At 33.8% G+C, this 14531-nt stretch overlaps 2 protein-coding genes and 4 non-coding genes across 6 annotated transcripts; all 6 read left to right on the top strand.

Annotated features, from left to right (window-relative positions):
- Positions 1-1130: 1130 nt before the first annotated feature.
- Positions 1131-9059, top strand: LOC109000706. The gene is made up of 10 exons (XM_018977671.2): positions 1131-1393; positions 2245-2381; positions 2486-2620; positions 3215-3325; positions 3506-3790; positions 4042-4241; positions 5294-5591; positions 6838-6948; positions 7156-7347; positions 8599-9059. Exons 1-10 carry the CDS (start codon positions 1198-1200, stop codon positions 8944-8946), a joined length of 2013 nt encoding a protein of 670 aa, XP_018833216.1. The 5' UTR covers positions 1131-1197; the 3' UTR covers positions 8947-9059.
- Positions 9060-9879: 820 nt separating this feature from the next.
- Positions 9880-12280, top strand: LOC109000709 (60S ribosomal protein L32-1-like). The gene is made up of 4 exons (XM_018977675.2): positions 9880-10054; positions 10232-10334; positions 11700-11881; positions 11966-12280. The coding sequence occupies exons 2-4, from the start codon at positions 10245-10247 to the stop codon at positions 12093-12095; spliced, it is 402 nt and encodes a 133-aa protein (XP_018833220.1). The 5' UTR covers positions 9880-10054; positions 10232-10244; the 3' UTR covers positions 12096-12280.
- On the top strand, positions 10472-10551 carry LOC118348387. The gene has a single exon (XR_004801477.1). It is a non-coding gene; the product is annotated as a small nucleolar RNA U31b (small nucleolar RNA).
- Positions 10908-10989, top strand: LOC118348338. The gene has a single exon (XR_004801432.1). It is a non-coding gene; the product is annotated as a small nucleolar RNA U31b (small nucleolar RNA).
- LOC118348369 lies at positions 11091-11167 on the top strand. The gene has a single exon (XR_004801463.1). It is a non-coding gene; the product is annotated as a small nucleolar RNA Z195/SNORD33/SNORD32 family (small nucleolar RNA).
- LOC118348373 lies at positions 11276-11361 on the top strand. Its single transcript, XR_004801466.1, has one exon. It is a non-coding gene; the product is annotated as a small nucleolar RNA Z196/R39/R59 family (small nucleolar RNA).
- Positions 12281-14531: the final 2251 nt, after the last annotated feature.

The following is a 14531-nucleotide window of genomic DNA, read 5'->3' as shown; positions in this document are numbered from 1 at the left end:
TTGACTCAAGTGGTAAAAGCTTTGGACTTGGGGGTATGCTCCCCCTATATCTAAGGTTCAAATTCCCTTGTATGCAAATAATCTCTAAGAATCATTAGATTGAGGGATTCCATACGGGTTAGGCCTAGGTTTTTTTTTTTTTATAAACTGAATTATTTCACATATTTTCTCTAATTTAAATGGTACCTATTATTCTCACATACACTAAAAATATTATACGTGAAAATGCATAGTATCATTTTCTTCTTTAAAAAAAAAAAATGGTAGAATGCAAACATGTCTTCCAATGAAACAAATTTTCGGCTTTTGGCCATGCTAGAGCCGCAGATGAAATCCATTAACACTTCTGCCAACTGTATATAAATATTTTTATTTTTTTGTATTTTTTTCAAACATGTTTTTAAATTTCTTAAACATTTTTTTAATTATAGAGTCATTAGAATGCACTTCATTCACATTTTTTTTTCTCAAATGCATGAACAACAATTTCTTAATCATTTTTTCTTCCAATTTCTATGCCTCCTTTCTTTTCGCATATTTAGAGTTTTTACCCTTCTAGAAAATAAGAGGTAAATAAGAGAGTAGGACCTTTACAAAAGCTCAGATTTTGGGGTTCCTTCACAAAAAACTAAAAATCATTTATGTCACATTTTATACTTGAAATATTAAAAACCTATTTGCAAACTTAAAACAATATAGAAATGTCCACAATTTTTATTTTTTCTACTAAATCACATTCCATACCAAAATTCATTTCACATATGCCTATCTTCTTTCCTTCTAATCAATGCTATATGCAAGGGCATAACACCTTAACTATTACGTGTGTATATAGAATAATGTTAGATTCAGTTTTTATTTGAAAATTATAATGTAAGTTTAGATAATTTTATCTTTTAATTTTTTTAAAATAATATTTTTTTTATTTAATAAAATGTCTACACATAAAATCTCTAAGTAGAGACTGTAAATAAAATTTGTCGTGTATATATATCCGATAATAATATAAATATTTTGGCTAAATGTTTTTTCTGACAATCTAAAATTTTAAATATTATTTTTTTCAAAAATCACCGGATAACTCTTCTGCGCGGTACTAGGACAGGGTGTACTTTTTTATTTCTTTAGAAATTAGAATCAAATATAGCCGCTATTCTTCCCTGCTGATGACCACTGAATATCAGTGAGCCAAGCAAAATGATGCAGAGAGCTTCACCTCTCTGTGCTTCAAACTCACTTCCTTCGTTTCCCACCACTCTTCCGAGCCGTCATCTAATCGGAGCCCCAATTCGTAACCGAACCACCACAGCGTCCACAGCTTCCTACTCATTTCGATTTCCCTTGAACCGTCTGCAAAATTTCAGGCTTGCTCTCCCTACTCTGCATAGCACCGGTAAATTCAAATTCTTTTGAACAATTTCTCTGTTCTTTTTGTTTTGTTGTTGTCTTTTGTGCGGTGGGTTTACGTCTTTTTTTCGTTTGTGTTGCCTGGAAACTCGGGAGATTAGTGAATTGTGAGCTTAATTAGAAGAGGTGCTGCTTACACATAGAGAGTAGACAAAAATAAACCCAAAAGTTTTCGAAGTTTTATACTAATTACATACTGCTTTTTTTACTGTATTTTTTTTGGACTAAATAGTTTTGTGTATGATGGCACGCATAATTTTTTGTGAATTGGCTCTGGCTTGAGTTTAGTCGAACAAGTAGTTTGTGCCCGGATTGTTCACGATTCTATCAAATTCAAAAAATATGTTTTATGTATTGTTATCCATGTCATGGATTTCTAGAATTATTAAATTTAAATTTTTTATGATTTTTGCTAATTGCATGACTGTGTAGACTGCAGAGAAGAATCGTTCTATGACTGCGCCAATTTTGTATGTGTTGATTTTGTGAAGTCGGTGGATTTCACTTGAGCATCTCGACTCTCAAGGCTCAAATGAGTAAATTTGATGTATAATGTGGTCATCTTGTATATGTAACCTTTTTGAAAATATCATCGAGCCCTTTTTTTCCGAATGTAATTTTAGCTAGCACGATCATGTTATTATGTGCAATTAGGCTTGAAATGCTGTACTTGGGCTATGCCTTCTCTTCTTATAAAGAAGACTTATTGATTACCTATCAGATAAAAAAAAAAAATAGGCTTGCTAAAAACTTGTTTGATCAACATTATAATTCCCTGATGTGTTTGATATTCATCGTATAATGGGTTCTTTTTTCATTTTCTGTTTGCCCCTTCAGCTACTCAAGAGGCAGTTGAAACCTCTAAGACTGAATTGGGATTTATAGAGATTGGGTACATATCTAGTGTTCATGGACTTCAAGGAGAGATTCGTGTAAAAACAAGCACTGATTTTCCAGAATTGCGATTTTCTGAGGTATACAAACAATACTTTTTAAATTGCTTCAGAAACTTATGATATTAACACCATTCGTTGAGGACTCTTTACTACATAGGGACTAATTATTGTTTTAATCTTAGCCTGGTAGAAGATGGTTGAAGCAACAAGTTTTGGGTCGAGAAACAGTTCAAGAAGTGGAACTGGTAGAGGGAAGAGGACACCCTGGTCAGAAGAGTTGGATACTTAGATTCAGTGGGATTGACACAGTTGATCAAGTGAGCTTTACCATAGTATCTTTTTTAAAATGTTGCTTGTGTCTTAATTTATCCTTCAGATTACTCTCTCAGTGCATCTGCTTCTTTTTTTATTGAGTATGTATAAAAAGTATCTGGACGACCTTTTTAAATGTTGCTTGTCTTTTTCATGGATGTCTCTTGATGAAATTTTGTCATCTATTTGGGAAGGAGAAGGACTATAAGTTTGAGCGTTCTTCTTAGAACATGCTAGATGGTTGAGTTTTCTTTGTAGTCTTCCCTTTATGCATTTCTTCATCAACCAACTTGTTTGCTTTCAGGAATGATAAATCTATGATGGTAATTGTGGAAAGAGAAAAAGGAAAAAGAAAAGGCTACTTCAATTATTAGGGGATTCTCAGAATTACTGAATCCTTTTCAATCATTAACTTTTGTATTGTTCTTTAGTTGAGCCATACCATCAGAAAGGTGAACCATGATAACCATAGCTCTGCCCTTTCTGATGGAAAATTAGAATATGTTTGTTCTGTAGTAATTACATGTTTTATCATATAAAATGCACAACTATTGTTCTTTCCTTTGTTTTTTTAAAAAAAAAAATTGGAATGTGTTCAGGCTAAGCAGCTTGTTGGGTCAACTTTACTGGTGAGGGAAGATGATAGGCCGGAATTGGACGAAGGCGAATATTATACTCGTGATCTTGTAGGCGTCAGAGTTATCCTTAAGGTTTGTGATTATTATGATGATATAATGATAGATTCCTATGGGTCAAAAACCTTGTTTGTAGTCCGGCGGTCCTATTTTTTGCCATATTGTTTACTCTTCTATGCTTCAGCTTCCTTTTTTTTGGTCATCTTTTGGGAAGCTATGAATTTTTTCAAGCATCAATTGTACTTCTCCTTTCAGGAAACTGGTGAATTTGTGGGAACTGTTGCTAATGTTTACAACAATGGGGCAAGTGATCTTTTACATGTCAAGCTTGATTCATCATTAAATATACTGGATAAAACCGGAAAGCCAAGGCCAACAGAAACGGTGGTGTCTGATCACCTTGTGTGGGTACCATTTGTTGAAGCAATTGTTCCACATGTTGATATGAATAGAAGAGAAATCCAGATTACGCCTCCAAAGGGACTCCTTGAGTTAAATTTGCGCTTTGATGAGAGGTCGAAGAAAGAAAGGCGGCAGCTTGTGAGGCATACTCATTTGTACTATACTATTTGTTAATTAAAGTAGTTAGTTGATACTCATTAATAAAAATCTCTTATAAAAAAAATGGGAACTATATATGCCTTCTAGAATTTTTACAACGGAGGTCACTATAGTGCTATTCAATTTAGACTATTATATATATACATATATATATATATATTTTTGCCCCCTCATATTTGCACATATTGTGTTTTTAGAGTTAAGTATACTCATGTTCTGATGCAATTTAGGAATGGAAGGAGAGGAAAAAGTTCCAAAAGCGCCTCATAGCAGCAAAAAAGAAACTATGTGAAATGGAGCAACAACATGTATTTCATGGCTTTAGATCTGGGGAGAAAGCCCAAGGGAGGTTGCTTGCTGATCAAATTGTTGGTGTGAATTCCAAGTTGCTTCAACATGCATTGCAAAATATTGAGATACCTTCCAAGAGGTGAAGTTAATAGGAACTAACTACAATTTGTTACTAGATCATTAGATTTGTTTAGGAGTTTTGAAGGATATAGAATATCTTTCAAATTTGATATGTTTTGGGAATTTATAGGAATTAGGTTGTTGTATGAGGCACTGACATCATGGTAATCGTTCTCAAACTGGGCAATGTTTTTATGGGTCTAGTTGATAATCTGTTACCAATGTGATGCTTTTGATTGAATAGAGCCAGTTATCCTCTCTTGTACACATGGTTGATTCTGGTCTTTCTGTATCTTATTTACACATATTTCTGCTAGTTCATCCCCTCTTTTGTATACATGGTTGATTCTGTCGTTTCTGTATTCTTATTTGAGTAGTATACATATTTCTGCTAGTTCTTCCTCTCTTTTGTACACTTGGTTGATTCTGTTGTTTATGTTTTCGTATTTGAAAATAATACATGTTTATGCTAGTTCATTTTGATACCTCATACTGAGTGATGAGTGTAGGTGGTGTATAAGATCCAACATTATTTGGGAGGGAGTAGTTATTGCTCTTTATAATGATTCCAGTGGGGCTCAAGTTGTACCATTAACTAGTCCTTTTGGAGTACGGCCCAAATATAGCTTAGGCCTTCCCTTGGGGCATCCACATTCATCCTCTCTTTTGTAATGGTTGATTCTGTCGTTTATGTTTACTTATTTGAAAATTGTACATATTTCTGCTAGTTCATTGTGGTACCCCATATTGAGTGATGAGTGTAGGTGGTGATCCCACATTGATTGGGAGGGAGAAGTTCCTGCTCTTTATAATGAATCCAATGGGTCTCCAATGGTATCATTGACTAGTCTTTTTGGAGTATGACCTAGATGTGGCTTGGGCCTTCCCTTGGGGCATTACATTCATCCTCTGTTTTGTACACATGGTTGATTCTGTTGTTTATGTATTCTTATTTGAAAATTGTACATATTTCTGCTAGTCCATTACAATTTGTGGGACCAGGAGTGTCTCCTTTGTCTGACTTCACCAGTAGTGTTGAACCTATTACTTTTACCTGACTTTTTAAACCAGATGGAATGTAGCTGAGTTGGTCAGATCCTCAGAAACCAAGAAAACAAGTACTCTGAAAATATCAGAGGAGTGCCTCACTTCTTCTGCAAGTAAAGAGAAGCTGGGTGCAAATTGGGCTTTTCAAGAAAGGGGCCTCCATCTCATGTCTAAAGGGAAATTGGCCATTGTTTTAGTTGTGAATGAAAGTGAGGAACAAGCATGCAGCAGTGACCATGATCTTGTTGACTCTCAAAGCAACGAGACGTCACCATGTTCCCTCCTCCAGAAATTTCTTTGTGATGACCAGAGATTTGTAGAGGTGATACTCATTTTAGATTTCTCTTGTTAGAGTTATTCTTGGTCAAATTTTGCAAATTGAATAATCTATAATTGATGTGGTCTTTAATGAACTATCTATGATTCATGTGATCGGGGACAAGGCCAAGGGCCTTGGCCCCCCCAAGGCTCGGACCAAAAATAAAATACATATATTTTTTTATGAATAGAAAATTAATAAAAAAATAATGCATATATATATTATAATCTTGTCTAATTTGTATACCTCCCTTAGTTTTTGATACTCTTATGCTTGTTCTTGTCCACAATTCATAATTGGCACTGGCCAATGCTCTTAAAATGGATGGCCAGTTTTAAGGGGTGCCTTGCAAATTGTCAATAATATTTTAATAGATCTTTCTTGTATATCCTCAAATTAGAATTTGGTCTCATTTAAAATTTTGTGGTAACTACATTTTGTTTTCCTGTTTTATTTCAAGAAACTAAATTAGAATATAATATATACACTAAATTATTTATCTTTAAAGTTTTTAATTATCTGGGTGAAACATATTTAACAAAAAACCCCACATTCATTATATAGCTAGCTGGCTATGCAGTATACAATTGCGCTACTTAAAAACTATTAAATATATGACGTTAGAGCTATAAATTATTCAGTAAAATACAAAACTTAGTTTATGGTTTACATATATACAAAAAAAATTTATAATTCCTTTATGGATCGTTTCCATAATTCAACATCTTCTCTTAATTGCAAGATATGAAAAGCGTAGATATAAAATTACTGGTATTCATGGATGAATGCAAATTTGAAATTTATTTATTTTTCTTACTTTTTACTTGTTTTTTTTTATCAATTTGTTAAATGTGTTCCTACGAATTTTTAACTCAACTATTTATTCTAGACCTAAAAGTATTTGGCCCCTCCAAACTTATGATCCTTGACTTTGTCCCTGCATGCGATACTTCTCATTATAGAGTTTGCTACCAATTCGTGATCACTTTAGGTCCTATCTGTTTTGTTCTTTATTGCATGTGATGGGAGACTTGTGTTACGATGTGTAGATGGTTTGCTTTTGTTCTCCAGTTTAAAATTTTAACCTTATGCTTCTGAATAAGAGGTGCAATTTTCACCATATCGATTAAATAATTGGAAGGCTGTTAATTTTTTTTGGGTGGGGGGGATGGGTGGCAAAAGCTATTTTAAATGGGCTAATCTGCAAATAAAACTGATTCCTGGCACTGATGATCGGTGTCCTTTGCAGATAGAAGAACGTGCATCTGTGCCGGTGATTTTTATTTCCTCAGCCCGTGGAATTGAATCTTTAAGAAGGCTGTTGTCAGATAATGATTATTTTGGCTTTGAACCCCAAAAGGTCAGCATTTACACCATCACATTAAGAATACCTCTTCATTATAATTTGAGATGTGCTGGTTAGGAATGAACTCAATTGTAGAAGTATCATTTTTGTGTTGACATAGGAAATTTGAATTGTCTTATAATCGTGGCACAATATTAGCTGTTTCGATCATTATCTTTGTGCTGCTTACTTTTCTCTCATATATTTTAATCCTCCTCATAGGTCTGGTATCTGGAAGAAGAGAAGCTACCAATTGTTAGCAGTTCACTGGAAGAACAAAACAGGCATAAGATATTGATGAAATCTCCATGGGAAATACTCCAATCACCTGTTGGTTCTGGTGGTGTTATTAGCTTGCTTTCATCACACAGCATTCCAGATAATCTTAGCAAAATTGGTGTGGAATACATCGAGGTCAGACATTTATTATATTGTTCAGAATTTAAGTTGTGATCAATCTGAAATTGTTGAAGGTCCAAGCCTAGTCTGTTGTTAAGGTCTCTAGGGGATTGAGCTTGAGGGGCTCTAGGACTAATTCCCACCTTCATTTGAGTAGCTGAAGAGGCTAGTTATCGAAGAGTGACAGTTTCTACAGGTTGCTTTTTGTGGAGTAACCTTTTTTCTTTCCTGTCCTTTCCCCTTCGGTTGCTGAAACATACGTAGAAATAATTTAGATTTAAAAAGAGTCACATATGCCTCTTTGAGTTGCAGTGAAGTGTAGGGCTTTATAGGTCACTAATGCAACACAAAATGATTCTTGAGAAGAATATGCACCATTTGAAATGATGTCTCGCCCTATAATGACATAGGCATGAGTGTGATCCATTATAAACCCATGTGGTTGTTTGAAACTGCTGTGCACATTATTGTTCGTCTAATTAGGAAATATTTGAACAGTTGAGAAAATAATCTTGTCACTCTGATGAAATAGTTGGTTTTTTTCTTGTTAAATCTATAAATTCGGTCATGTTGGCTGGTGACTGGCGTTATGAACTGGAAATTAATGTGGAACTTTGTGCTGTAGGGATATCAATTCACTAAGGGCTTGTTTGGATTTAGAGAGTATTTCATCTCATCGTATCTCATCGTTATAACTTTTTCAAATTTCCATACAAATATAATAAACAATTTAATTTTTTCAAATCACAATTCAACTTTTTTAAATCTCAAAACAATAATAATATTAAAAAATAATATTCTAACAATATTTTGTTCAACTTTTAATTTTTATTTAAAACCATTTCATTTCATTTCACTATCCAAACCAGTCCTAATTAGAATGTCTTGCTCTACATGTTGCCTTGAGTCTTAATCTGAAATTTGTGGCGTAGATGCATACCATACAATGTTTCTTCAACGTGGTACAATGTTTCTTCAACGTGGTGTGAACTCACATGTCTCAGAGGAGATGAGATGAGTTGAGATAAAAGTTAAAAGTTGAATAAAATATTATTAGAATATATTTTTTTAATATTATTTTTATTTTGAGATTTGAAAAAGTTTAATTGTTTATTTGATTTTGTACGAGAATTTAGAAAAGTTGTAATGATTAGATAAAATAAGATGAGATGAGTTGAAAAGTTTTGTGAAAGTGAACGAACCGTCTTCCTTTAACCAACATGTTCGTTCCATCAATTTATTTCTTGATGCTTTATGTTGCTGCAGGTATGCAGCACCAATCAAAGAAACCTTGGCGTGAACACGCTTCTCCTTGGGTTTCTTAGTTCGCGTGGAGCAGATCTTGGGATCCAAATACCAAGAGATGTAGAAGATTTTGAGGAAAGTTTTGACATGATTTTCTCGGTCAACTTTATGGAGAAGTTAACAAGACGGATTGATAAGCTCCAGTTCTTTGCGATGCCAAAGCCAAATTCACATGTTGAGAAAGTTGACAAAGAGTGGGTTGATGTTGTCCCCTCATCTCCCAACTCATATGAGCTTTGCTCTTCAATTTACGGTTCCCTAAATGCCTGTTCTTTTGACAAGGTTTGTGTAATGCAGGTCACAGAGTAATATAATTATCGATTACCTGTACAAGCTTTATCACTTCCATTAACAAACGCAAATACAAGCTCTGATATCTTTGGCAAAACAATTGAGTTAAACGTGTTTTGGTTTTAGATAAATTGATTGTGTTCATAATAAATCAGTAGCGAGGAAAACAACATAACTATTCTAATGCGGTAAATCTTGTAGCTTTTCCATCATTCTTGTGGTAAATGTTCACCATTTTCTCGAAAGATTGATGTTCAAATTAGTAATGTCCTCAACTAAGAAGTTGGAACCCAAAACAGGGTAATGGGAAAAAAAAAAAAAAAATGGAACAAAACATCAGGAACTCCTAATCCTTCGTGGCATTCAAAACATTGAAAGTAAATTATGCAATGGTTTTTTGTTTTTTAACTGGATGTAAGCCAAACACTCTTTATACAAGTAATTTAAGGCTACGTTTATGTAGTGAGGTGATATCAGCTGATTAGTAAATAGTGATAAAAAAGTAATGATAGAATATTGAATAGTAGTATAAAAAATAGGTAAAAACTAATGATATTTAAACACAACTTAAGTCTGACGAATTGGATGAGTAATTATAGCATTTGATTTAGAATAAGGAAAGTCTTTTTCGAGGAATAGAAAAGATACTAATCTTTCTATTATTCTCAAAGTTTCACACATAGGGTAACATGTATTAATTCTTAAATTTAAGAGTATTGATACACGAAACTTTCATCCTATCGTAAGATGCCATGTCATTAAAAATTATTACTTGTATAAATAATTTTAATGATATGAATTTTGTGATAAGATGAGAGTGTAACAAAATGATGTTTGATAAGTAATTTCCCACTTATAAAATATATAATCGAAAAAGAAAATAAAATAAAAGAGTTGTCCCCTCCCTTTACATAAGTAATGTATATCATGGTTCCAAATACGAAGCACGAATAAGCTCCAAACTACATCTAGAGCTGGCTATCCTGATTCCCAAACAGACCCGTAAAATCTGATGCCAAATTCACCAGCTCCAAAAACCCTAATCCGATAGCCCGTCGCTTATATATACTGGAGAAAAGCTTCATCAGTACCGTCAGCTCGGCGGCTAAGCAAACCCTGCTTCTCTGTAATCCCCTTTCCCACCCTCTCTTAGTATAGTATTACAGCGTCTGTTTACGTTAACCTGTTTCGATTCTTTAGCGTCGAAGATTTTTTTTATTTTTTGTGTTTGGAGTTTCGGATCTATTCCGATTTCTTCAATTCTGAGCTAACGAATATTTGTCCGTGTTCATAATTGTCTCAGAAGGTAAGAGAAAATGGCGGTGCCGTTGCTGACGAAGAAGATCGTGAAGAAGCGGGTCAAGAAGTTTAAGAGGCCCCAGAGCGATCGCAAGATCTCTGTCAAGGTACGTGCGAAATACTCAGATCAAAGTCCCTTCTTTATTGCTATTGTTTTTGCTGGGTCATGTCCAAATTATGCCTGGGGAGTTTTTCCTTCTTTAGATTGAGCACGTATAACTATTTGATTAGGGGTGTATTGGGTGAAAATGATGATAGTTTTTGTCGCCCCAGTCTTACTTGCATCTCATGATGCAAGATGGTGATGGACGTTTTATCTGATTCTAGTAACCCTTTTTCATTAATGTTATCTTCTCTGCACTATATGGCAATATGCACAAGTATCCTTTTTTTTTTTTTTCTTACATCTCAAACAAACCTTTTACTTTTTTCTTCCCTGATATTGTTTTTTTAAATGGAATCACCGGGATTCGGTGATGAGTTTTGACACCAGTGTTCCATGCTTTATTTTTATGCTATGTGGTGAATCCGTTTTCAACTCACGGACCCCATGGTGTTTATGTTTATGTTTATGTTATGATACTGTTTTTCATATATTATTAGAGTTTGGCGTTTAAAGTTCACGCTTATCAAAAAAATTATTAGAGTCAAGCCTTCTCACAGGCCTTGAAAAGCTCAAGGGATATGATGCTACCTTTTGACACCCAGTCTTACTTGCATCCATTGGTGCAGGCTGGTGATTTGAATTATATAATCTGATCCCTTTGTTTACATATGTTTATTTTTTATTTTTTGATCGGTTCTGTTTACATGTTTTTAATCGTTATTTGAAACTTCTTTGGAATAAAGGTCTAATTTATGCAACGAGATATGATGATGCCTAACCATTATTTCTGCAGTTTTATGATGAATAACAACATGCACTACCATCTGATCTCTATTGCATATTTTGTATGCATTTCTTTCTTCAATGGAATATTTGTTAATTGTGAAGCATTGAATTGATTTTTTTCTAAATGTTTTTGATCTGGTTCTGTGAATGTATTTCTGCAATCAATGATGCAAAATGTTCATCGTTTCTGACTTATCTGTGATGATCATTTAAAATATCACCATCTTTCGGCTGAGATTGAAAATTTTTTTTATATTAATAATACTAATCTTTATTGTTATTTTATTATAAATCTGGTAAATTGGTTGTTCCAAGGTAAACCAATTGTTATTTTGCCCATTGTATCTGATGTCCAGACTTTATACATTGTTGTGGCTGGTCATTTCGTTTAAAGGGCATAGATTGAATTACTTACAGGTCTTGCGACACAGTGAGCCCGAGAATTTTCTCATTGGCTTCCTGTTACTATTTCCCTGTTTACATTTTTGCTTTGATATTATTAAAAACAAAGTAGAGCTCCATTCGGTTTTGATTCAAACTTCTTTCTATCAATGATTTTGGTGGAATGCATCTTTGACAGACAAACTGGCGCAGGCCAAAGGGTATTGATTCTCGCGTGAGAAGAAAGTTTAAAGGATGCACTCTGATGCCCAATGTCGGCTATGGTTCAGACAAGAAGACTCGTCATTATCTTCCCAATGGCTTCAAGAAATTTGTTGTGCACAATGTCAAGGAGCTAGAGCTGCTGATGATGCACAACAGGTAGATGAAAGCTGCAGCCCTCACTGCAACTTGCTCAGTTTTTGTCAGTTTGTGCTTATTTTTTGTGTTTTTATGCTTCTTCAGGACGTATTGTGCTGAGATTGCACACAATGTCTCCACAAGGAAGAGGAAAGAGATTGTGGAAAGAGCCGCCCAACTTGATGTTGTTGTGACCAACAAGCTTGCCAGGCTGCGCAGCCAGGAAGATGAATGAGTTTGAAACCCTTAATGTCTTGCTTGATATGTTTTTGTAGTGAGAGCTTTTAGCAGTATGTAGTTAGAAGTTAGACATGGTTTTCATTATGGCCTAACGTGGGTTGATACTTTCTAGTTCATGCCATGCTAGGACTTACTTTCGTTTCGATACTAATGAGATTTTTACGTAATTTATGCTTCTTACTTTCATTTTTCATTTGATATCTCCATTTGACCGCTTGTCTTTTTAAAATTTTTTTTTTTAACTAAGTGATTAAGAAAATAATTTTAAATATATTAATATATTTTAAATGGAGCGGCATAGTAGCTGCACCATAATAAGAGCAAGAAAAACAAAACAAAAAATGGTGTCGAAGGTACGTTGACAAGGGGTACTTATTACAATAATTCAATAAATAGAATGTAGCAAACAAGTCTTTATTTTATTCTTTAAAAATCGTTAGGGTACAAGAGCATGGAAAGCACTCTCAATGGTTTCTCTATTTTATTCATTAAAATCTATTTTTTATATTTTATATATTGACTTTTACAATATATCATATATGAATTTATCTATTTTATATATTTTTTAATTTTTTTTAATTTTAAATATCATCTCTAACTAATTTACAATATTCTCATGTCTTTTTAATATTTACAATATCTTCCCATCTTCAATATTTTCATCATCTGAAAAGTGATATCAAACAAAAAATCATTAATGGTAATGGACTCTTAAAATAATTTTAGTAAAATGAACACTTCTCGTTGTTTTTTTCCTCCACCCAAGTGAAATTTTCCAAGACTTTCTCAGCAACCGAACAAAGCCAAGTAAGGCTAGCAAAAACAAATATACACCAATTTATTCTAGTCACAGAACCCGCGAAAAAAAAGAAAGAAAGAGAGAGAAAACTAAAGCACACATACTAACAGAGCAAACTCAGATTTTATTTCTCCACGAAATTCCGATGCCCCGACCTAAACTTTTCTCAATGTTTCAAGGCTTCTGGCCAAGAAAGAATGCCAAATAGATACAGTAAAGAGAGAGCTTTACGTCTGAATTGAAGAAGCAGCCCGAATCGAGGACCAACAAAGATCGGTAATGAACTTTGCTTTACAGGCGCAAAGGCGACACAAAGGAAAAACTTGCACCAAACAAACAACAAGGGCTAAATGAAATTATGCTAAAGTTCAACAGTGGGGAAATAAGCATTCACAGGAAAGATAAACGAATTAAAAATGTTTTGCATGTGTGAACAGTACCCTCTAGATACTTTTCAATTTCAAATGTTCAACTTTTCATCTGATCATTACCTAATCATTATAATTTTTTCAAATTTTTAAACAAAATACAAAAAGTAATTCAACCTTGTTAAATCTTAAAACAAAAATAATATTAAAAAATAATATTTAAACTTTATAATAATTTTATTTAACTTTTTTCCTCTCATGTCCCAAAACTCAAAAAATATATTAACTTAAATCATTTCACTACTATTCATAGATAATCTATTCTTATTTTGGTTAGTTAAATACTCTCAACTCATCTCAACTCATCATTACAATTTTTTCAAATTTCAACACAAAATATAATAAACAATTCAACTTTTTCAAATTCTAAAATAATAATAATATTAAAAAATAATATTCTAACAATATTTTATCATCTCAACTCAACTCATCTCAACTCATTTTAACATCCAAACACAACCATGTCACTATAAAATAAGAGTCCCTTAATTGTAACCACTGTATGTGTCTACCACATCATTAATGTTATGTGGGGGCGGGCTACATTGACGATGTTACAAATAAAATTCCTCTTGAAGTATAGTGAATGTGAATCCAATACATGAATGCAATTATTTGCCACCTTTCATAGATGGTCTCTAGCTATGACAACAGAATGAAGCCCACTGATTCACCTTCCTTTCTATCACTTAGCAAAATCTGATAAAGGTGCTGAAGAAACTGAATAACAGAGGTAAAACAAAAGAAAAAGCTCCCAAATCAAGTAGGAGAGTGAAGTGGGTGGAGAATAAAGGAAAAATATGAAATTATCAGGAACTTAAAAGCATATTTGGGTACAAAAGCATGTGACCTGCAAGTTTTAAACCAACAGTGAGTGCTTCTGGAAAAGTAGTAGAGCTGAGATGAATAAGTAATTCCATTGACGCATCACAAATAAGGTCAGCAATCGGTTAGTCAGTAGAAGGAAGAAAAACTCTATTTGCACTCGCGAGGGGTACCCCGCGTACACGGGCCTCCACGTGGATGCTAGAAAAGCTGCGTTTCATTTGCAACCCTAAACTAATAGACTCCCCTTCGTCTTCGTCATAGACACCACCAAGCAACAATAAACAAGCCACTGCAATTGTTAGTGAACATCTAGTCTTTCATATTCATAAGAGATTTTGCTCGAACTAACACGCATAAATTGTTAGTGAACATCTAG

Source organism: Juglans regia, chromosome 4 (genome assembly GCF_001411555.2).
Source record: "Juglans regia cultivar Chandler chromosome 4, Walnut 2.0, whole genome shotgun sequence".
In the NCBI taxonomy this organism is placed as follows: Eukaryota; Viridiplantae; Streptophyta; class Magnoliopsida; order Fagales; family Juglandaceae; genus Juglans; species Juglans regia.
The sequence above is the reverse complement of the archived record's forward strand: the minus strand, read 5'-3'. Positions and strand labels throughout refer to the sequence as shown.